The sequence below is a fragment of the Python bivittatus genome, unplaced genomic scaffold (genome assembly GCF_059951505.1).
Source record: "Python bivittatus isolate LINGU-HERP-01145 unplaced genomic scaffold, Pbiv_v1 ctg000560_np1212, whole genome shotgun sequence".
Classification (NCBI taxonomy): Eukaryota; Metazoa; Chordata; class Lepidosauria; order Squamata; family Pythonidae; genus Python; species Python bivittatus.
Genome location: NW_028277083.1, coordinates 1470028 through 1493626, shown reverse-complemented (window position 1 = coordinate 1493626; position 23599 = coordinate 1470028). Strand labels below are relative to the sequence as shown.

Below are 23599 nucleotides of genomic sequence, written 5' to 3'. Positions count from 1 at the left end.
TGAGGAGGAGGAGGAGGAGGAAAATATCCTGAGTTTTCCCATTCACCTGCCTCCCCAATAGTTTGGTCGGCTCTGGAGCGATCTCTCCTCCGTCCTAGCTGCCTGTGGGCCCGATTTGACTTTAAGAGGTTTTGTAGTTTTTGGGTTAATCAGCGATGCCAAAGTAGCTCCCCCTTTCCTTTCTGAAATTCCAATTTCCTGGGATTTTTTTTTTTTTTTTGGCATCAGCTTGGCTCGGTACAGAGTTGGGTGTACATCTCTTAATCCCAGCGGGTGAGACGGCGGTAAATAAGTTCGGCTTTTGTTTCTGTGCTTTTTCCTTGACTTTCAACCCAAGAAAGGTCTCCGTGAGTCTAGTGAGTCTTTGCTAAGCTCAAGACTGGATTTTGGCCTGGCCTGGATGCATTGAGGAATACAGGGTCTCAATTGAATGCCAGCAACTAGCTAGATCGAGCATGCTGAGTTTTTATTTTCTCGCCATTATTTTGCCATCTCTGACGAGCATCGAGGTGCCTCTGAGCTGTATGCCCCCCCCATTTCACACTCTTTTCCTGACCTCGCTTCCAGCTGTTTAAATCATGGCTTTGGCTGCCTCAGCAGAATTTAGCTGAGTTGGCTTGATGTTGGCCTGATCTGGGAACAGCTTCACGGCTGCGAGCCGCAAAACCCTCTCCCTGCAGGAGCTGCTGACTCTCAGCGACGAAGGGCCCTCTGCATTTTCACGGCAGAGGGAAAGGCGTCCATGGGGTGGTGGGTGGGTGGGGGTCCCTTCTGCCATAGAAAGCTGGGTCCCTGGCTGGGTTTTTTGCAAGCTGCAGGAAGGCTTCCTGAGAAGGATCTGCGCGCGCAGCTGTGCGGGCACCGTGGCAAGGTGCGTTTCCCCTGGCCAAGACCTGACCCAAGAACGGGGCTTCCCCGCCCTCGGCCCGCGTGCCAGAGCTCCCACCCCTCTTCCTCCGCTGGCCTGCCTCACGGACCCCTTTCCCTTGCGCCGGTGGGGCTTCCCTCCTGCATTGCCTCCACTCCACCATCACATTGGGACGGGCAGCCGTTTCTTGTGCCAAAGGGTGAGCCCACGCCGGATAGAATGCTTTTTCTCACGGGCGTTTTTGTGCCAAGAAAAGCCCCCTGGAGGGTTGGTAAGTTGGGGAAGCCTAAGTAGTGGGGCAAGACTCTTAAAAAAATAAAATAAATAAAAATCCCCTTTCTGATGCACGTGAGAACTTGGCTCCCCGGGTGGGCCTTGCAAGCCCCTCGGCGGGGTGCTGAGGTACGATGTGATCCTTGCTGTGTGTGCGTGTGAGTGCCTGACAGGTGCCTGTGCGGGTGGATGAAGGCGTGCCATTGTGGGTCTTTTTTTGCAGTAGCCACCGAGGGGCGGGGGGTCAGTCTCCTTGTAGAATGTACCCTTTGGATCCCCCTTTTTCCGGTCCAGAGAATGGATTTAGCATTGTTTAGTAATTAATGCAGGTTTTTAATAAAGGAAGAATAAAGCATTTACTATCTAAAGTGCGTGTGCCTAGTTTCTCAGCGTCCCTCTCTGCAAACGGAGGCAGAGGAAGTTTGGCTTGTAAATATCAAACATGGAGTATTTCGTATGGACAGCCAAGGAGGGGGAACGCTGCTTAGGGGATTGGTGCCTCAGGTGGGAGGAAAACGGTGGGAGGACCAGCGCTTGCTTACTCCTGTGTCGGAACAGAATTACGCCACTGCAATTCACAAATGGCCGTCTTTGCAATCTTTATTGAGAAGTTATGAAGGAAGCTTGTGAGGCCCTGGGGCTGAGCACCCCCCTCCCTGGGTTCGCTTTAGCCCAGATGCAACACTCTGCGCTTTGCTAGTTGAATTCCTGCCTGCTGCTGCAGCCGTCTTGAGTTCAGATGCCCACCGACCTGTGCCCTTGGCTGTGCGACCCGCAGCTGGTAGCAGTTGCTCCGAACATCGGGCGGGCGCCAAGCTGACCTGGGCCGGGTTTAAAAACGGGTCCCGCTTCTCCTGCTTTTACAGGCGCTTCTAAATATTTCTTTACACTGCTTTCTTCCCACCATTTCCAAAAGGCGGCATCAGGGAGGGCCTGGGCCGTTGCAACTTACGGTGAAGCAGAACGTCTACAAGAGGCCTGCTTTTAAAAACCTCGTGCCCTGTGAGGACGAGTAGCAGGACGTCACTTCCTGGGATCAAACTTGGTTTTCTCTACTATGTAGTTCAGTGCAAAAGAAGAAGGAAGAGGAACTGATCCAGGCATTCAACCGGAAAGCAAGATGGGGCGTTTGCGCTTTCAGTGGCTGTAGGAAGGGAACTTTGCTAGTGGAGCTTTTAGGGCCAGCGAGGCGCCTGCTGAAATCCTTCCTGCCTGGGGATGGAAGATGGAGGGATCCTACCTGGCCTTGCAGGTCGGCGACCTCCCCGAGCCTCCCACCTGGGGGACCTCTTTGCCTCCAGCTCCGACCGTATTTCAGAAAGTGCAGGGCCTTCGCCCGAGCGCCCTAGCAGGAGGGCTCCCCTGGTTCTCCGCACACCCCGCCCTCCAGAACAGAGCCGGGAGGTTTGCTGAGCCCAAACGGGGAGGGGAGTTTCAAGAGATGGGCTTGGTGCAATGGGGGGAAAAGCAATCAAGTCAAGCGGTGATTCGAGGGGAGGGAGCAGAAGACTCCTCCGCTGTAACAATGCCTGGGGGGGCGGGGGGGAAGGGAATTTGGCTGGTCCTGGAAATGGCAGAGGGAGATTGACCTTTTGGGGGGTGGGGGCAGGTTCAGGTTCACTCCCTCTCCTTGAGCAACGTCGGCCCCGTCCGCTACTTGAAGAGAAGAGGCTGCAGTGAAGGGCAGGTCAGCCCACCCGGCGCTGGGACACGGCTACAAAATCCACCCCTTTGGGAATTCCCGTGCGGGCCACGGTCCGCGGCAGGGGACGGAGGCTCTGGACCGACCGCCGTTAAGCCGGGGGTTTCCGGAAATCGCTCCAGGCGTGGAAGCAGCGGGTGAAGCGAATCGGCTCGTTGCCTTTGCGGACCAGGCGCAGTTTCCGGGGGCGCGTCGGATCTTTCGAGCGCATGTGCTGGATGTAGACCTGCGAAAAGGAAGGGAAAAAAACGACCGAGTCGCAGCAAAACAGAGAGGGAGCTGCATTCGAGTGCTGCTCTCCTATCAGCGGCCTTCTCTTTCCAATTCAGGGCCTTCCGGCCAGGGGGGTGTCAAAAAAGTCAAGATGGCGGGCGGGTTGTAATTGCAGCTCTGCCCCTTGCACGTAAAAAGGGTTTGGGGGTCAACTGTGGCTGCCATCTCGACTTTTTTTAGACTCCCCCAACCTTCCATTGAATCTGGACTGCTATTTCAATCATCCCCGGACTCTGTGGCCAGGCCAACTGCAGATTATGGGAGCTGGAGTCCAATACATCTTGGTGGCGCTAGACGGGAGAAGAGTTCAGGAAGAGAAGGGCGTCCCTTTCTCCTCTGCCAGCAAAGTCATGCTGAAGCCAAGGCAGGAGGGTTAACACAGACACTCAGCGTTAATTTAAGTAGGAATATGGTTTTACTGTATTTTAATTAATATTTATCCTTGTTTTTACTGTAAACCGTCCAGAGTCACTTCCTGAGAGATGGGTGGTGACCAAATTTGGAATATATATACATCAATCAATCAATCAATCAATCAATCCCTGAAATGTTATCAACAGGTTCTGGGTAATGGATCTGTAGAGTCACCCTTACCTGGCAAGCTTTGAGGCTCAGCTTGATCTCTACTTGGCTTGTCTGCGTCCCCACCCACATGTAGACCTGGAAAAGGAGATGTCACCGGACGGTGCTTTCTACAGAAGAGAGCCAACCCACTTCTGCGGAGGGAGCGTCTTCCTCCTCGCCCCACATCATCGAACGCCGTCCGCTTGAGGGCACGGCCTTCCGGGGATCCCTCCCCGGCCCTGCCCCGAGCTCACCTCGCAGCCGTTGTCGAGCAACATGATGTCGTCGTCGGCCAGGTCGTCCTGGCAGAAGTCGGAGCACTTTTCGGACACCGCGAAGTACCCCCTTTCGTTGGAGCACCTGGGGGAACAAGCCAGAAAAAAACCGGTTTTTGCATAGGAGCTGAGAGCAGAAGAGGGAAGGGTGGCCCCCGGGAGCAAATTCACTCTATGTTTTGGAAAGTCTTGGACTCCGCTCTGCTGCAAATTTAGGGCTTGCGGGATTATTACGAATTTGGAAAGAAGAGAAGCTCTTTCCCTGGCTGGTTGCTCTCCAGAGACTTTTGCTGTTTGCTCCCATAGTCTTCAGTCAGGACGGTCAATGGCTAGAGACGTGGGAAGTGAGGGGCCACAGGCAGGGGGTGCGTAAGCGTGTCGAAAAAGTTAAGATGGTAGGCATGAGTGCACAATCAAAGCCTCGCCCCCTTGTTTCATGCGTCACTGCCCGTAGGCCCAGAGGAAGTCAGGAGGGGAAAGACAGCCCTCAGGTTCCACGGAACTTCTTGAAAATAGCCATTTTCCTGGGAAAATTGCAGAAGCGGTGGCACTTTCTAAGCTGCCTCCCCACCAGGGGGTTAGGAAAGCTCTTTTGGGGAAGAAGGGATCCGTCACCGGTGACCCACCAGCTCACCTGAACAGGCGGGAGAAGTTCATGTAGTCGGCGTCTCCATCGTAAGGTTTCTGGGCTCCGATCCCGACCCAAAAGAAATTCTCCGGCTCTTCTCCCTCGTTGATCACCTGCAAACCAACAAGGAGGAGGGGAGTCAGGGTGGGGGAGAGGAGGGGGAAAGGGGAGAAGACCTGCCGGCGTCTTTTCCCGCCTGGGCCGTCTGTGCGGGGTTGTTTTCACCTGTTTGCTGTAGGAGTCGTCGAACATGTGGTTCATGATATCCTCGGCCAGCTTGGCTTCGTCGGGGTTGGCAGCTCGGCCGACCCAGGTGTACACGATGCCCTGGTTGTCGGAGCTCTCGAAGGGAACCTGCAAGGAGACCATCACTGCAGAAGATCTCTGGCGGTCAACAGACCACCAAGCCAAAGAGACATTGCCACAATTAAGATCAAAACCGAGTGCCCTCGAAAGGCAGCCTAAAAATAAACAGGATTCAAGAACTGTAATAACTGGGGAGGAAACGATTAGATGTGTGAGGGTAGCCTTCCCTTGCCTGGCTTTTGCCAGATGTGTTCAGATTACAGTTGCTAGAATTCGGAGCCAGCATGGTTGTATGGAAGTGGCTACCCCAGAAAGAGGCATTTAATTCCAACAGCCCCGCTGCGTTTTACAAAAGAGCAGGAGATGAAAAAAGAATCCGGTGCCCAGGTGGGCCTTGGGGACTTGTGTTACCTTCAGGATGAAGCAGAATTCAGAGTTCAGAAGGCTGGAGTCCGTGTTGATCTGGATGCACCTGGAGAGGAAGGTTTGGAGCTCGTCATGCACGCGCACCGACAAAGGGAAAGAACAACTGCTGTCTTCCCGTGCCTGGTTTGGGGTACCACATTGATGGACTGGAGCATGGCCAGCAGGAGAAAACAAAGTTTATTCCCCTTTTGTTCTCAAGGAAGAGCTGGGATAGCAAGGAAGCCAGTTTTGGCCAAAGACAAGGGGCGTCCTGAGGGTAACAGGCTTGGTGTTTGATTGTGGAGCAGGCTCTCTGAAGAGGTGGGAGGTAGGGTTTAGCAGAGGCTGGCCGGCCCCCTTTCTGAAATGCTCCACTTGCATTTTAGGTGGCAGATCCCCAACTCCGCGTTCCAAGGCCAAACACTTGAGTAACCCAGCTGGGGGATCTAAAGGTGCGAGGAGAGCAGAAACGGGAGAACTCCCCGTGGTTCCTCCTCCAGGTTTCAGCAGGACCTCAATCCCCTGAGGCTGCCGATGCTCCCAGCAAGTCCAGAGGCCCAGGACCTCAATCCTACCCATTCCTCACCCTCAGGGAGGCGAGGACTCCAAATTCCCCAAGCCGTTTGGCAGAGAAGAGAGAGCAGGACCACCCCAGACAAAACCTGGGTTCAAACGGCGAGGGGGGAAAGGAGCCGCTCACCGGGTACAGAGCGCGCTGCCGTTGGTGCGGATGTGGTGGAGGCTGGGTTGGAGGCTGGCATCCTTGGCTTTCCTTTTGCCCTTGTGGATGATGAATTTCCTCTTGAAGTGGGACAGGAACTTGGGGTTCTCTTGCTGCTGCGTCATGCGCACCACCTGGAAGATTCGGGGGGGTGCAGAAATCAATGACCCTCGAATGCGGGGAGATGAATTCATCCAGAGCGTACAGGCCTGGCTGCGGGGCCTCCGCTGCTGTTTGCAGATGGCCAAAGGTACAGCTTTGAAGTGTGGAAAAGGAACAGATGGGCACGAGCCTCTCTGCTCCTTCGCGGAGCAAAGCAGAGGGATCCTGGACAGTGCTGAAAATTAATGTGTTTTTTTAAAGAACCCTCCTCCCCAAGCCAGATTAATCAGAGAGGAATTCCCATGCTGGCTGGGGGATTCTGGGAGTTGAAGTCCAGCATATCTGGGCAAGACTATTTGGACATCCCTGCAGCTGTCTTAAAACAATGTCCAGAACAGTTACTTCTGCCTTTGTCCGGCCAAACACCCTGATCAACAATGCCCAGATATGGAGGACAGGATAGTTTAGTCCAGCTCAGCTTCTAGGCCAGTGTTTCTCAACCTTGGCCGCTTTAAGCTGGGTGGACTTCAACTCCCCAGAGCTGGCTGGGGAGTGGACTTCAACTTCCCCAGAGCTGGCTGGGGAATTGTGGGAGGTGAAGTCCACCCAGCTTAAAGCGGCCAAGGTTGAGAAACACTGCTCTAGAGCACTGAGGGGAGGGTGGATGCACCCCACTCTCTTCCCAACAACAGGGACGGTCTTTCGGCTCACCTCCAGCTTGCCGGGGAAGAGGTTCTCAAACTTCTTCTGCAGGCTGAACGTGAAGGTCAGCCACCCCATGTTGGAGGCCTCACGGCCCTGCCAGAAGTAAACCACGCACTGGAAGTCTTCTTCCGGCTGCTTCTCTTCTTCCTCCGCCACCTCCTCCTCCTCCTCCTCCTTCTCTCCGCCGTCCTCCCCTTCCCCTCCCTCCTTCTTCTTCTTCTTCTCCTCGTCCTCCTCGGTCTCCACGGGGATCCAGTACCTCTCAGGGCAAAAGCAGAGTTACTCAGACTGGCAGGCTGCTCCGTCTTCTAAAGCAGCCTCGGCAGAGGAGAGGGGACTCAAAGCAACCTTCTCCAGCACGAGGATCATACATTTGAACGCAGCGCCGAGGGACGGAGACCTCGGCATGTTCCAGAGAGCTTCTAAAAGGAGGGATGGGACAGGACAGGCCTCTAAAGCCTCTCCCAAGGGCCCACGTGGGACTCACTGGGAAGGGCTCCTCTCAAGGGTTGGGGCCCAGCAAAGAAGGCCCTGCTCATCCATGAGCAGCTGCTGAATTTCAGCCTACCAGGAATGGGGCAGGAGGGTCCCCGAGACCGAGGTGCATTGCTGTAGAAGCATCTCCTGTGAGCCCACTTCCCTTCCCTGAGCAGCCCCATGCACCAGTTTGGACCAAGGGGGAGAACAGAGCAGAAAGACATCCCAGGAGCCAAGGTCATGAAGGGCCCGGAAGGCTGGGGAGACAACCTACCGGCACAGAAAGACGTAGCAGTCCTGGGTGTAGAAGTGTCCAAACTCCTCTTCGGGCAAGCGGGCAAACTTCTTGTTCTCCAGGACAAAGCCTTCCATGCCGTCCAAATCCTCGTTCCATTCTTCCATGAGCTGCTCTGCCTGGGAAAGGGAAACCCACCCGCCCAGCCAGAGACCTGAGTCACAGCGGTGGCCTTCACGGGAGGGAGAGGAAGTGCAAAAACGGAGCAAGTGTGTTTCTGTGTGGGGAAATGCTCTCGGGGTTGCTCCCCCACTTTGCCTGGAGCAGACATATTTGGTATGAGTTTATGCCGGTCACCACCCCCAAAGTCTGGAGCAGTGTTGCTCAACCTTAGCAACTCTAAGATGTGTGGACTTCAACTCCCAGAATTCCCCAGCCAGCATGGCTGGCTGGGGAATTCTGGGAGTTGAAGTCCACACATCTTAGAGTTGCTAAGGTTGAGCAACACTGGTCTAGAGAGTGCTTTGTTGATTTCCATACAAGAGAGCCACAGTGGGGGACCTAGCCTGATTCTCCCCACCCTGCAGGGCCTACCTCGCTCAGAGGCATCGGGGGCTGGCGTGGCAGAAAGAGGGCAGTCAGGTCAGCCTTGAGCTGGTCCTTCTTCTCAGCATCCTTCTGCACCTTCCCCGAGAGCCCACCGGGCTGATGGACCGCCTCGGCGTTGCGGGTATAATCCACCATTAGCACGTCATCCCAGTTCTTGAATTTGGATTTGAAGACCTGGCAGGGAGATCAGTCCACGTTACGGCCAGAAAGTCCAGACGCTCTGGAAGACAACTGCACCAGAGGTTTTCACTTTTGAAACGTTGGGGTGACGTTTTCCCTCCGAAACAAAGCATTTAAAAAGGAAAAACTCCTCAAACGCTTAAATCGCATACTAATCAGAAGTATGCTTACCTATATAAAGATCGTTATCATACAATTAAATTAGTAATATTCTAAATAACTTAACTAACTGTGCCAGAGTTTGGCAGCCACTGTGTCTCCAGCCAACATCAGAACACTTAAACAGACCATGTATATTTATATCTAACATCTGCTGCCCTTTTCTTCAAAACATTCAAGGTGGCCTACAGCTAGACCTTCTTGAGTTCCAAGAATCAAGAAGAGCCAAGAACCAGACAAGGGACCAACCTGGTCCAGCCTTCTTCAGCTGAGGGGCCTGGCTAAACATGGTGGACTTGAATTCCCAGAATCCCCCAGGCAGCCATATGCAATCAGTATAAGCTGGGTCTGTTTTCTTGCAGGAGCATCTCTTCAGCGGGGACTTTGGTCCTCCAAAGCCTCACTTGAGGCTAGAAGAAGCCAGATTGCTTTACAAATTCTGCCCCCTTGCTTTCTGAATCCTGAAGTACCCAACATGTATGCCCCCTCTCCTCCCAAATGGGCAAACAGCTGTTCCAAAAACACGCCCTGGCCAACCCTTGAAGTTGGTTAAAGTCCTTTGGGAGCAGATACTGTCACTCCTTGCCAAGCTGCCCTCCTTCCAACCTGGCACTCGGTTCCCTCCAGGTTGCGGATGACCATGGCGTGCTTGGGGCGATGAAGCATGCTGCACAGCTCCTGGCCCAGCTTGAGAGCAGCCGCCCGCACCAGGCGTGGGGACTTCCGGCCAATCCAAATGAAGACGTCTGACCAGCAGTCCAGAATGTAGACTGACTTGGTGTCCAGCAGGCTTTGGAGCTACCAAAGGAGGAGGACAAAAGCAGGAAGTTGAGATTCAACCGGACCACTTGAAATCTCCTTTCAGGACTCTCGGGAGGCCATAGGAGATCCAAAAAACAGGTTCTAGACTACATTTAATCAGAAATCATCTAGAACATCTATTTTGCCCCCATCACCACCTTGCACACATTGCTCCCAGTGTCCTACCAGTCTCATTTCTGGCAACAGGTCCACCTTTGGCCTTTTCTTGTGCTCGACGGAGAGCCGGTAGTTGATCTGGGGCAACTCCAAATAGCCCAGTCCCAAGCCAACCTGTGCAGGAGGAGGAGGAGGAAGAGAAGAGGGAAGAGCATTCACCCAGAGTAGGATGCAAGCAAAGTGCAGTTAGCCCGGTTTGAGCCATCCTGGGTGTGATCAAAACCAGCATGACAGCACTGATTTTCCAAACTCCCGCCTGCTCTCAAAATTGACACCTTTAGCCATAAATGGCAGAAAACCTAATGAGGGTCTAGAGCTGGTATCTGGGGATACAGCTTTGATGAGGAATAACACAAGAAGGAAGAACATTTCTGGAAAATCCCTATAGAAACTGGTGGAGAAGGTGAAATTGGCTCTCAAGGTACGTGACTCCAGCCCCTTCCTCCTCTTCCTCTCTCCCCAACCTGCTCCTCACCTTGTACAGCTTGGGTCTCGGTGGCTTGAAGTCATCGGGGACGTTGGCCTTGATCTCTTCTGGCTGCCCACCTAGGACTTCCCAGAACTCAGGGGTCTCCTCGGTCTGAGCCAGCAGCAGGATTTCCGCCTTGCCCTTCCGCTCATTCTTGTTGATCTTCTCGGCAAAGAGCCTGAGGAGAGAGAGAGGAGATGAATCCAGGACAAGCAACAGGAAAGAGAGCCTGGATCGCAATAGGTAAGGAGACCTAGATCTCCCAGGTTCCAGCTGCGCATCTCCAGTTCACAGCTAGCAGCCTTCAAAGCTCTACCTTTTGCACTGTTGCTTGTACACAGCCAAGCTTCTTTGCTTTGTGAAGGAGACAGACTGGCAGGAGTACCAGACTCCCCCCCCCACAAAATCCCACCACTAAGGTTCCCCTTGAGTCCATGTTTTAGGGTGCTGGCAATAATAGCAAGATAAAATAATAATGACATAACTGAAGTCTATCTCTGTGGAGCTCTTCCAGATGTTTCAGAGACCAGCTGGGTCACGCCCTTCTTTCGACACTCACCTGGCTTTGGTGGTACCATTCAGAGTAGCCTGGCTGCCCCTCCAGATGTAAATCTCAAGGCCGTGGTCCAACAGGAAGACGAAGCTAGAAGGGATGAAGGAAAGGGGAGAGCGGAGAGAGGTTTCTTTTGACAGCCGGCAGTAGGCGAATCCACCCCACAGCAGCCGGAGCGCAAGACTTCAAAAGAACGTGATCCTGCATATTTACCGAGGATCCAAAGCAGATGCTTTCAGAGGAACCGGCTCCAATTTTATATTCTTCTTTCCATAAACGCGGTAAAGCCTGTGTTGAAATTGCAGAAACATTAGCTTGATTGTATCCGTTTGGGAGGAGGGGGCAGAGAAAACAAGAACAAATGTCGTGCAATAGATCATCAATCAATCAATCAATCAATCTCTCTCTCGCTCTTCTCTTTAAAAGAAGAGGGTGTTCAAAAAAGGAGGTTGATGATAGATAAAATAGTTGCTGCAGCCTCAAAAAATGGTGGGAGGGATTTGGAGGTCGCCACCACAGAACTGGCAGGCTAGAAATGAACACAGATTGGAGGTTTGCAAGCCAGCTATGGTGAGGGCAAGCCAGGATAGCAGGAAGTCCCCACAAATTGCCAAGAGAGCCACCAGTTTTGACCCCCAACCCAAAAGACATGCCGTGTCCTGAAACCCCACCACATAATCCTAGCTTGTGGGGGCTGCAGGCACAGGAAGAGCAGAAAAGTCTCCTCGGGCCCAGAAATGGTATTTTTGCATCCGGTGGTTCAGGGTCACGCGGTTCCATCTGACTCCAAAACGTAAGAACCAGTTTCACCGCCAGCACCTAGAGCAAAGCCTGCTTCTGTGGCTGCTTCAGGTTTACCTGGTGACGTAATGGGCGTCTTCCACGGTGTAGAAGCCGCTCACTGTGCCCCCTTCTATGTAAGAGATCTCATGATCAAATACCTGCCAGGAGGGGTACAAAAATGGGTTCTTAAAAGCGGAAGGACAAACATAAACTAAAAGGAGAGCAACCCCGCAACCATTGCAGATGAAACACGCGAGCCTGCTCATACCCCTGTTCTCCTCCCAACGCCACAGAGAACCTCCTTTCACGTTAAGTCCCTTCGCTCTTCTTTATCCTCTTTCCTCCCGTTTGCAATTTCCTGGGCAGGAAACCATCCCTGGATCTTTGCAAACGTCTCCGGAACGGAAGAAGCCCCTGGAGAAAGGTGCCCACCTGGATGAACTCATCGCTCTCGTCACCCATCTCCTCCCGAATGGTCCGGCACTCGGCCCCCAGGAAGTTGCGCAGGTTGACCGCATGGATCGCCGAACAGGCTTTCTTATCCAGGGAGGACTCCTGGCCAATCCAGTAGTAGATCTCCCAGGTCAAGGAGCCGCTATCATCTAGGAAAGTCTGGACAAGAGCAACTGTCAGTTAGAGAGGGATAAAGATCTATGTCTATCTCAATTCTCTCTATGTCTGCGTCAGTACTTTCTGGATGTCTCTACAGGTAGTCCTCACTTAACGACCACAGTAGTTACCAGAAAATTGGTTGCTAAGCAAAGTGGTCATTAAACAAGTCACCAGTGACCAGACCTGATTTTGCGACCATTTCTACGACAGTCGTTAAGCGAGTCCAGCTTCCCCAATGAACGTTTTGCTGGAATTCACTTAACGACCATGTGATTTGCTTAATGACCATTGTAAAAAAGGTTGCAAATCGTGATCACATGACCGAGAGGAGTGGTGTGACAGTTTGTGATGGTTGTAAGCGCAAGTACAGGTTGCAAAGCACTTTTTCCAAGGCCATTGTAACTTTGAACCATCGTTAAATGAACGGTCGTTAAGTGAGGGCTACCTGTATTTCTAGCTCTCCCTTTCTCTGTATCTCTAGAAAGAATTTCCTACGAGGATCCATCTGGTTAGGGATCTGTTTTCCACAACCTTGACACGAGACTAGATGTGGGTCTTTTTCAACTTCTGTAAAGCAGTGTAGAGGACATTGCCATAAACCAGTCTCAGATGAGTCAGGGCTGGGGAAGGACAGAAGTATCCCGTCCCCCTTTGCTACTCCCACCTTCAGAACAATGTAACAGTCAGCTTCGTAGAACTTCCCATGGAAGGTGTCGTCCACCATTATGGGCACAAAATTCTCGATCTGCCAGACGGTGATCCCTGGGAGCTGGCCAACGTCTTCTGTGAAGAACTCTGAATAGTTGAGCTGAGGTTTCTCCAAACTCTGGTCCCAGCGGCGCGTCTTCAGATCTGTGTATTTTAGATCTCCATTCTCCTGAGGAGGAAAGGAAGGGAAGCTGGGGTTCCTTCAGCCCACATTTCAGCTTGCCGGTTCCCTCCACAGCCATTTGGGTCACTTGTACGTGAATCCATCCTTGTAGGCCCCTTACCTCCATCTTCTTATTTTTCTCCTGGGCCACATCTGACATGCCTTTCAACACCTGCTTAGCTTGATCATCTTGTGCCGAGTCTTTGCGCCTCCGCAAGCGCATTTTTCGCGCCATGGGGTCCTTTGGACTGCTTCCTGGGAACCACAGGAGGGGAGAGTTTTAGAAAGCAAGAGATGGAGAAGAGAATCTTGGATGAAGTAGTTCTAGCTCCCACCCAGAAGTAACAAGATCAGGAAGGTGGTCCTCAGAGGACATGTTTCAGGGAGAGAGGTGTGGAACGTGCCTCTAGTTTACAAAGCAGAAGGAAGTTCTCGATGATCAGGTTGAAAGCAACGGCCTGACCCCCTGCTGTGGCTATTTGCTGGGGGAGGCAAGAAAACAACACATCTAAACCCAAAGAGTGGGTCCTCAGCTCACCTCCTGCCGCCGCTGCCACCGTGGCCGGAGAAGCCCCAGCCAGTCGCAACTGATTCTGGAGGGAGAAGTCGATGTTGTAACACTCTGAAGTTCGGTCTACAGGCTTAGGGGGCATCACCAGGTTCGGGTTCTCCCGGACATCCAAGATCTGCAGGCCAGGGAAGAGGAACTCAGTCAGGAGCAGAGAACCCAAGAGGTTCTTCAGGGACAAAACTCAGGCTGCAATCTGAGAACTGACATATTTCAACCACAGCCCACTTTCCCTTGCTGTTCTTGAGCCCTCGACTCTGATCTAGAACACAAATTCGAGGCTTTCTCATGTCTCTTCTGCAAAGTTTTTTTCTCTTTAGCCCAGTGTTTAGCCAGCCAGCTGGGGAATTCTGGAGTTGAAGTCCACACAGCTTAAAGTCGCCAAGATTGAGAAACACTGCTTTAGCCGAATCACTCGCTTCTTCATGCCAGATGAAATATTAACCCACCACCCGTTTACTGCCCCCTCTTCCCTCCAGCTCTTCACACTACTGGTTGGGAAGAGAGATCTGACACTCTGCTTATGGCCCGGCCATTTCGGATCCTAGATGACCCAAGAACCAACTTCCTTTGCCACTAGAAACACCATTCCTGAAGGAGGAGAGCTGGACTTCTGAGCCACGAGCAAGACAGGTCAGAGAGGCAGAACAAGGGGCAGAAAAGGAAACCAGCTCCTGAACGGGCAGCAACAGACGTCCCAGTGCAGAACAAAAAGCCGCACTTCGTTACCATTAGTCCTCCCTCCAGACCATAAATACAGCAATCCGAACAAAACCCACGTGGCAGCCAACTGCTGAGGAGTCCCAAACACATTTTAAAAACTAAAAGCCACATTTCCCCCGCTTTTTAGGAACCTGGGCGTTACTCTTTGCTCTGCTTCTGCTGCAATGCAAAACGTGTTTTGATGTTATGCAGGATAAGTCGTATCTCTAAGCGTGCTGATTTGCAACCCTCGTCCGAGGAGAAGGAGTCAGTTCCTTTTTGCAGGATGACCCATCCTCCTCCTCCTCTTCCTCCTCTCTGCCAGATTCCTCTGCCCCCGAACTCTCACCTCGACGTCTGTCAGAAAATGCACAGCTTCCGGCAAGGTCACCAGGCGGTTCTTGTTCAAAACCAGTTTCTTGAGTTTCGCGCACCTGTGAGAGAGAAGCTTCAGAGGGCTGCCTTTCGACTAAGTCCAGCTTTTGACCCCGCAAAGGAAGTGAGAGACCCCCTGCTCTCGCCTCCTAAGCGTACGAGCCAGACTGCTGGAAATTTGCTGTACCCGGGAGCCAGAACCCTCCTGAAAAACCTCAGACCACCCTCCTATCCTGCCAGCCTGTTCTCGGCCAGAAGAACCTAAAAACCATCTACCTGGGGAGTCCAAGTGCAAACTGTCCCTTCCAAATAAACTGGACTGCCCACTGGATCTCCTTGGTGGAGGAGCAAAGTCTGACCTACCTGCACAGGCTTTCGGGAATCAGCTCCAGGTTGTTGTTGGCGGCCATAAATTCCTCCAGGTTAGCCAGCTTCCCAATGCCCGAGGGAATGCCGTCGAAGTCCAGCTTGTTGGAATTCAAGTAGAGCTTCTTCAGTTTGGTGAGTTTGCAGATGGCAGACTGGAGGGGGAAGAACGGTTCAGAAGTTAGTCAAGGGGAAGAAAAGAAAACTCAGCTCCCTCATTCGGAAGCTGCTTTCCCCCTAAATGGTGCCCAAATCTATCCACTGTGGCGGAAAAGATCATAGTTGTATTTATAAACTTAAAACAAAATGATCCATTAATCCCAAGGCAAAGGGGAGAAACATTTTACTGCTTGTTGTTCTACATGCCTCCTACATGGGGGGGGGGGGGGGGCATATGGCTTGGGGGTCTTTGGGGAGACATTCTTTGGGGGCGCCACTATGATTGATATTCTGCTCTCTGGGAGGTTGGCATATTTTAAATTTTTTGATCATATTTCCATTTTAATAATTACTTTTTATCTTTTTAGAATGATTGTTTTTTATTGATTTGCTGTTTTCGTGGTTGTCGTACACGGCCCAGAGTCGCTTTGTGTGAGATGGGCGGCTATACAACCGTGACAAACAAACAAACAAACAAACAAATAAATACGTAACCTTAGACCTAGGACGTTGACAGTTCCTGAACCTCTCTGCTTTTGCTTGCCTGTTTTATGGAAAAGCAACGTATCCAGCCACAATAACTTTATTTCCCAAACCATCTTCCCCATCTAATGCCATGGCAACTTCCTCGAGAGTTATATTCACCTGAGGTTGGACTCTTGGTTACATCAGTGAGTGGCTTTTGATTCACAAACTTTAGGTCTCCGTAAATTGCAACTTTCTCAAGGAGGCTGACAAGGGGGATGTTTGCAACTCTCCCCATTTTAAGTGGGGTGCACGGTCAAAGAGTCAGGACAATAATCTGCTGGACTGGCATTTACACTTCTCAAAGGCTAAGCGCCCTGCATGGCCATGTGTTCTCTTTTTAAACCCAGGGACACCCAGATTCCTGTACATCCCTATCTGTACTTCATATCAGTTGTAAAAATCATTTTTTTAATGGCCAAATGCTCATTTTCAACCTCTGCAACCCTATATAGCCGTGTTTCTCAACCTTGGGAACTTTAAGATATGTGTATACAGAGTCTCTGGGAGTAGGGCGGCATACACATTTAATAAATTATTAATCAATTATTATTATTATACAAGAACTTGGTTGACGGAGTTCTGGTGCTCTTTGCTTTTAAGAGCAGACCAGTGGCCCAGTTTAACCCGCTGGCTTCAGTCACTGGCTCCTCTTCAGTTGCCGGCCTGTTCTTAGTCTTCATTAGCCCAAAGAACAAGGCCTGTGGTCTGCCCGGCACGGGCACTCACCGGTAGGGAAGTGACCTGGTTCCTTGAGAGGTTGAGGGTCTCGAGTTGAGTCCACTGGTCAATGCAGAGAGACAGCTCCGGAATCTGGTTGGTGCTCAGATTCAGACGCCGCAGGTTGGACAGAGTGTAGAGACATTCTGGAACCCGGCTCAAATCGTTGCAAGAGAGATCCACGTCTGAGCAGGGCAAGGAGAGAAAGATCAAGCTGCGTCAAGAAAAGGGTTCATGGGGATGGGGTGGGGGGAAGGGTCTAACTGGTCATCCATGACAGACCACCCATGACCGGTCATCCATGACATCCCCCAATTTCAGTGCATTTCTATCTACTGTAGTAAGGAACCGTGCACCATTCTCCAAGACACTTCTCCCCATGTTCTGGAACTACAATGTCCTCAATTCTCCACCCAGCTGGAGGTTACAGGACTTGAACTCCAACGCCTCTGGAGGACGTTTAAGGGAGGAAAGGCTGGTGTAGTAAAGTGGAGCCTTAAAAGGTCTCTGGCGGGTTGTGTGATGAACCCAACTGAGTTCCTCCTGCTTTCTCTTCTGCACTGGTACCTGCCAGGTTGGCCAGGCCTTCCAAACTCGTCGGCAGGTTGCTCTGGGTCCGCTGCGTATTCCGGAGGTGGAGCGTCTGCAGCGCCGTCATGGCTGGGAGTTGCCTTCAGGTGGAAGAGCCGGGTGGGGTGGAGAAAGAACACGGGGAGAAAGACTTAGGAAGAACTACTCGGCACAGGGAAGCAAGGCGGGGCTTGTCCTTGACTCGGCATTCATCAACCTGCCTTTTCTCTGAGAGCTTCTGGGGGTGTGTGTGTTTTCCCCTTGATTTCATCCCCATGACAAAAGCTAGAGAAGCCATGGGGGGGGGGGGAGAGCAGAGTCTTCTAGCAAACACTGTGGCTGAACTTGGGTTCCCCTGCTCCCAGCCCGACCTCTTAATCATTACGGGACCTTCGATCCCCCAGGATCAGGGTGCATCTTTTAAGGCAAAATCGATTTCTCCCACTCCTGGAAGGCTAATTTTGAGTCTACACTGGGAGACCCAGTTGAGTTTTGATTTAGAGTGGGGCGCAAACAGGGTCTTAACAAGATGAGAAGATCAGCCCTTCCTTCTGCAGGGGGTGGAAGAGAATTCTCCCTTCTTCTGAACTGTCTTCTCTTTCTGGGCCAAAAGGACATGACACACACGTTTGCTGTGGTTCTGAACAAAGAAGCCAATGCTCTCCTGGGTCAGAGCAGCCCACACCCAACCCGATGGCCCCCAAATGGGTCGGGCTCCAACTCCAATAACTTCTTGGAGCCAGAGTGGCTGGGAATTCTAGGCTGTGTAGTCCTCCACCTTAGAGAAGCCTTCTCTCACTGAATCCTGAGGACGCTGAACCCAGTTTCTTGGAAGACTTTCAGAAGCTCAATCAGGGAACGTTGTTCCTTTAGGCAGGCGTTTGCTTTGTTCTTGCTGGTTCTTCACGGGGAGGGAGGCTCAGTCATAACCCCCTCTAACTCCCTCTGGAAAGGGGCACGCCTATCCTCAGCCCGAACCCTGCCCATACACCAAGTCAAGCATCTCTCCTGAACCACAGGGACTAGCCACCTTAAAATGAGCCAAGGAAAGAGACTCCTCTCCCCGACCGATGTCTTGGCTTGGAGAGAGGGCCCTCCCCCACCCAGGGGAACAAGAATGGACAAAAAACTGCAGAAGCCTCCCTCCCTGCCCCCCTTTTACCTGAGCTGGGCGTGCATGAGAGGGTTATTATTCAAAATTAAGGTCTGCAGGTGCACCAAGCGCCTCATCTGGGGGGGCAAACTCTCCAGCTTGTTGTCACTCAAATCCAGGTAAAGCAGGTCTGTCAGGTTGATGAAGAGCTGGTTGGGGATATTATCTATGCTGCAGGGGCAAAGCGGGAGTCGGGGGGGCAGAAGAGAACAGACAGACACGCCTTGTTTACGCTGTCGGGCAGGTCCTGGCTGATGCCAGCTCCTGGCCTGCTTGCGAGCAAGACGCTTCGGCAGCAAGAGGTGCAAACCGATGTTTGTTCCGTGAGGAGCCATCGGCTGTTTCTTCCCCAGAGACGCTGCCGGGGGAGAGGGCCCTCCCTCAGTGGAGGGTTTGACCCCAGGCCAGCCCACTGGCTGCTGCTTCTGCGAGGCAACGTGTCCTCGGGCTCCGTGTGCTCCACGGCTGTTTTGGTTGGCAGAAAGGGAGGGCAGGCATTTGAGATTAAAGGGAAGGGACGACCGAGTCTGCCAAGAAAATCCGCCCGACGTTTTTCAACTGCCCTCTGCGTTCTGTTTTGGGCAACTGATCATTATTGTTTGCTTTGATTTCAGCTTGGATGTCGACCAAGAAAGAAAGTGAACGCAGCGGGCACCCTCACACACCAACGGGCAATTTTCTTCTTCCACAAGAGTAGGAAAGAGAGCAATTCGTCGAGCAACACGCAGCTGCCCGTATCTCGTTTTACTGGCAGCCACTCACAAACAGAGAGCAGAAGCTGCCTTCAAACCCAAACTTTAAAGCCTAACCCTCAGCCCCACCCTGCCTGGTTGCCTGCCCGCTCCCCATGCTCTACCTGTTGTGTTTGAGGTTGAGCACAAGGATATTCTTGGCGTTCTCAAGCTCCCGAGGGCACTCGGTCAGCTGGTTGTAGCTCAGGTCCTCAAAGAAGCAGAAAGGAAGGGAAAATCAGAGGCCCCCGAAGCAGCCGTGCGCAGCGGCTCCCAAGCAGGCCACGTTTCTCAGAGACCCAAAGGGACAGGGCAGGAATAAGATGCTCGGGCAACTTAATTTAGAGCAGCGTTTCTCCAACTTGGCAACCTGAAGACACGCGGACTTCAACTCCCAGAATTCCCCAGCCAGCTGTTCCAACCCTGAGAAGCCACCACGGATCTTGCAACACAACTTGTCTTCTTAGGGTGGCCTTTCCAGTTGAACTACTTTTGCTGGCTAGGAACTCAGGGGGTCCCAGCCCCCTATGGGCAGCCCAGGTTAAAGAGGGTCTGACCTGGGAGCCCCTCAGTTCTAAGAAGACCCTCAGCCGCGAGCCGGAGCCGTCACCTACCAAGACCGAGAGGTCGTCCAGCTGGAAGATCTCGTAAGGGATCCCAGAGTTCTTCAGCGCATTAGCCCGAGCGACAATGGCCTGGGGGGCAGCAGGAGAGAGGAGAGGAGGTCAGACCACCCGGCCGCCACTCAGAGGAGCAACTGGGGGAGTGCCAGACGCAGAGGACCTACCCGCAGGCAAGGGAGGCTGGAGAATTCTCCGTGGAGGGTGGTCAGGTTGTTGTGGCTCACGGAGAGGTGCTCCTGTTGGGAAACACAAGCAGAAAGGGCCTTGGGTCTGGGGGCTGCAGCTGGTGTTGAGACGGGGTTTGGTGGGCACCCTGCTGGCTGGGTTCACACCCGTTATTCACTGCTGACCAAACTAGCTGGCTTCGTGCACTGAGTCCAAATCCGGTCAAGCAGGATACGACTTGGGGCGAGGTGCGAACTGGCCTATTAGGAGAGCAGGAGGAAGGGGGGAGACTTCTTTGGAGGGAAAACCTGCCCCCTCCCAAACCTCCCTCCATCCTCCCCCACTAGTCTGGAGGACAGTTATCCTGGACATCAAAAGTCACCCTGCTTTGGCACCCGATTTGAGCCTTAAAAAAGGAAATATGGAAAGGTAAAAGGGAGTGGGGGTGGGTGGGTAATAATAATATCTCATCAAAAATACAATTTTAGCAATTCAGGGGGGGATTAAAAAAAACCCCTCCTTGGTTTCTTTGGCCCCTGTGTCTTTCCCCCTTTCCCCAGCTCCCGTCCTCCCAAAAAACGCCCACGGAGCGTCCGTCTCGGAGCGTGCAGAAAGAAACGCTGATCTCTCACCAGCTTGTGGAGGGCAGAAAGTTCCTCCGGTAAGTAGCAGAGGCCCGTCCGGTTCAGCTTCAGCCATCGTAAGCTGGTCATAGACTTCACGTGCTCTGGGAAAAAACCGCCCTGCCCGCAGGGAGAGAAATCAGAGATGCGGTGAGACTCGAAAACCGGCCGGAGACCTTCCTGGCTTCTTGGCTGACCGAAAGGGGCCAAAGCTGAGGGGGGGGGGGAAGCAAAATAATGAAAAAGGGTCAGGACTGGAAATCTTCTCAAATTCCACACGTGTCCGGATAAAACCTCCAGATGCAAAGGCAGTATATCGGCGTGCTGGGAATGAGAAAGAGTGGTTTCGACATGCTGCTGATGAGCGTCCATTCTCTTTCCATTGCAAACAGGGCCCTGATTAAACGGACATTTGCAACTGGCCTCTTTTTATGTTCAGCATCCAGAAAGTTATTGGATTACTCTGTGTTTCTCAGCCTCGGCAGCTTGAAGATGGGTGGACTTCAACTCCCAGAATTCCCCAGCCAGCTGTGCTGGCTGGGGAATTCTGGGAGTTGAAGTCCACCCATCTTCAAGCTGCCGAGGCTGAGAAACACTGTTCTATGACTTTGCACAGACCCTCCGCTGTCACGCTCAGACCCTGTCACTGAACGCGCACCGAGTGGGAGGGAGAAGCGCCACTCCAAGCGACTGACCTCCGTCCCCAGGAATTTACAGTCTGAATCACGACGAGGTTTGACCTGCGATCCGAGCAAGGCGCCAGGACTGCGTCACAGAGATTCGGTGTCCGAATTCCAGCTCGCCGCCTGCACTCTCGCCCGCCCTGAGTTGCGTCGCTATTTATAAGCAGGTCCCTCCTGTCACTTCCGAAATATTCCTACCCTCAATTCCTTCTCAGTGCAAACAGGCCTCCCCCCGCAAACGTGGCCCATTGCTAATTATAATTCTAACATCAGCCCCATCAGCTCTGCAAGAGGAAGGGAGTGAGAAGATGGAGAAACGCAAGAGGAATGGAAAAAATTAAGGACGGAAAGAAACGCAGGCAGGTTTGTCTCTTTCCTAGAGATTGTTAAATTGTTAATTCTTAATTGTTAAATAGGAAGGGTTTTTTTTTCATTTCATGTAATTTTTCCATGCCTTCTCCACAACAGTTTGCGAAGATTTGCTTTTTTTAAATTTGGAGATGCAATTTTCCCAGATTCCCAATTTCCCATGTCTTTTTTGGAGACCCTTACGCTAATCTCTGCTCCTCTGCCCACTACTTTCTACAACTGGCACAAGTTTCCACTGACCCGGAGCATGAACACTGGAGAAGGGTGGACCCCCTCACCCGAATCCAACTCTGCCAGCATTTTTACATCCTCCAAAGGACTTAGGCAGGGAGGTTAGACGAACCCATCACTGTAACTGTGTGCTTTTTTAAAGTTTTGGGTAGCGCTTGTCCTCGGCCCCTTTATTTCATCATTCCCTTTACTGCTTTTATAGATTTGTGATTTGTGATTTAATCGGGGGGGGGCGGTATTTATATTTTTATTGTCTTGGTTTTTAATTGTAAGCCGCCCAGAGTCACCCTCTGGGGGAGATGGGTGGCATACAAATTCAATAATGAATAAATACATAAAATAATGGTTGGCTGTTTCCGTATCAGAGTCGCAATTGTGAAACGGGCTGCTGCGTTGATTAAATGAATGCTTCGGTAAACGTCTCTAGCTGCATTAGTTTAGGAAGAACAAATGAGGCCACCATGGAAACCCCCCCAATGAACCCCCCCCAGTTCCCAAACGTTTTTGGCCTGAGATGCTAAGTAATTTTGGCAGCCCAGCAAAACAGCCTGGACTGGCTGGCACACTGTTCCGACTCAAGATAGCCGAACAAACGCATCGTACAGTTTATAGGCCGCCCGGCTCCCGACGACTCTGACCGTTAAAAATAAAAAAAAATAATTACAAAACACCAAAGGAGTCATGAAGCCCCCTCCCAAAAACGTATATCCAAAAAAAAGGAGGCGCTTCTGAGCGGTCCCAGATCACGCTCTGCAAAAAGGAGATGCCCTGCCCCACCACGCCTCTCCGGTGAGGTCAGTTGGCATTTGCGGCACTGAGTCACCGACCAAGCCAAAGAGGAGATCTCAGAAGGATCGGGAGGCAGCCTGACTTCGTAGGGCCTGGATAAACCGACCCTTCGCTTGTAGGGCACGCAATAGCCTCTAGGCACAACGGCGGGGGAAGCTGGTGGCCCCCCTCCTGGTGAAAGAAAGGGCCTTCTTATTTGGATTTCAGGACAATGATCTGGAGCCTCCAAGGACAGAAGCAGTCTACCCCAGAGGGCAAGTTAGGGGCAAGGGGATGCAGGATGCTTTTCACCGTTTTTTGGGGGGAGTTCACAGGCATTGGGTCAGAACCAGTCTTTCTCAACCTCGGCCCTTTAAGACGGTGGACTTCCCCTCCCAGAATTCCCCAGCCGGCACGCCGGCTGGGGAATTCTGGGAAGGGAAGTCCACCGTCTTAAAGGGCCGAGGTTGAGAAAGGCCGGGTTAGACAGGAAGCCTCACTTACTTATTTACCTGCTTAATTTCATTTATGGAACCCGCTCGCAGAGCCGCCCAGCGGGCGGGTGACTCAGGGCGGGAGCCACGAGCAGAAGGAAAACAATTTCCCGGGTGCAAAAATCAAACTTTCCCCTAAAGAGCGGCCGGGAAGACGTCGCTCCGCGCGCGGGGTCCGCTTTCCGCCCCCGGACGGTCCCGCAGCCCGCGGGGGCCAACCTCGGAGGGGCCCTCCGACGCCCCCCGCCCCGACTCCCGCCCCGCTGAAACCCTCCGCCGCGGGGATCCCGACTCCCATGATGCTGGCGGCGGGGGAGGATGGGCGCTGGAGTCGCCCCCGCTGCAAGGGGCGGCGGCGGCGAGCCGGCTTCCCAGCCCGACCCGGGCCCCGGCGGGGGTCCGGGAAGGGGCGAAACCAGCGGCCCGGCCCGGCCCGGCCCGGCCCGGCTCACCTTGAAGTCGTTCCCGCTGAGATCCACGCCGCGGATGAAGGGCAGCACCCCGGTGGAGGCCATGGCCGGCGGAAGGGAGCGGCGGCGGCGCCTGCCGGGCGAGGGGAAGCGCGGCGGCGGCGGCGGCGGCGGCTCCTTCTTTCCGCGGAAGGAGGCAGACGGGGCGGGGCCTCGCGCAGCCCCGCCTCCGCATTAACCCCTTCGGGGCAGGCGGCTCCAGGGCTCTGCCCCGCGCCGTGGGGTGTCAGTACAGCGGGCGGATGGATGGGTGAGTGGAAGGAAGGATCGAAAGAGATAGAAGGAAGAAAGGAAAGAGAGACGGATGGGAGGGAAGGAAGGAGGGAGGAAGGAAGGAAGGAAGGAGAAAGAGGGGGAGGGAAGGAAAGAAGGAGGGAAGGAAGGAGGGAAGGGGGAATCCACGGCGAAAACGCACAGCCGCGCCTTCCTATAACTCCACCGAGGAACGACCCTCAGCCCCCAAATGATCCCTCCGGCCGGTCCCCCTCCCCACAAAGGCCCCCCCACCCGAGGGTGCCAGCCCCGCTGCTGCCCTCTCCCGCCAGGCCGCTCAGCT

At 53.0% G+C, this 23599-nt stretch overlaps 1 protein-coding gene across 1 annotated transcript; it reads right to left on the bottom strand.

The window, feature by feature from the left end:
- Positions 1–1723: 1723 nt before the first annotated feature.
- FLII (FLII actin remodeling protein) lies at positions 1724–23187 on the bottom strand. Its single transcript, XM_088147917.1, has 30 exons — positions 23026–23187; positions 20038–20148; positions 19405–19476; positions 19232–19312; positions 18743–18828; positions 17896–18057; positions 16731–16834; positions 16173–16348; positions 14757–14914; positions 14368–14452; positions 13287–13434; positions 12870–13003; positions 12542–12754; positions 11698–11877; positions 11341–11423; positions 10696–10770; positions 10489–10572; positions 9936–10107; positions 9470–9574; positions 9089–9280; positions 8129–8317; positions 7574–7713; positions 6829–7081; positions 5995–6149; positions 5301–5361; positions 4809–4937; positions 4590–4696; positions 3935–4040; positions 3711–3776; positions 1724–3069 (listed from the first exon to the last, which is right to left on the bottom strand). The coding sequence occupies exons 1-30, from the start codon at positions 23086–23088 to the stop codon at positions 2935–2937; spliced, it is 3825 nt and encodes a 1274-aa protein (XP_088004043.1). The 5' UTR covers positions 23089–23187; the 3' UTR covers positions 1724–2934.
- Positions 23188–23599: the final 412 nt, after the last annotated feature.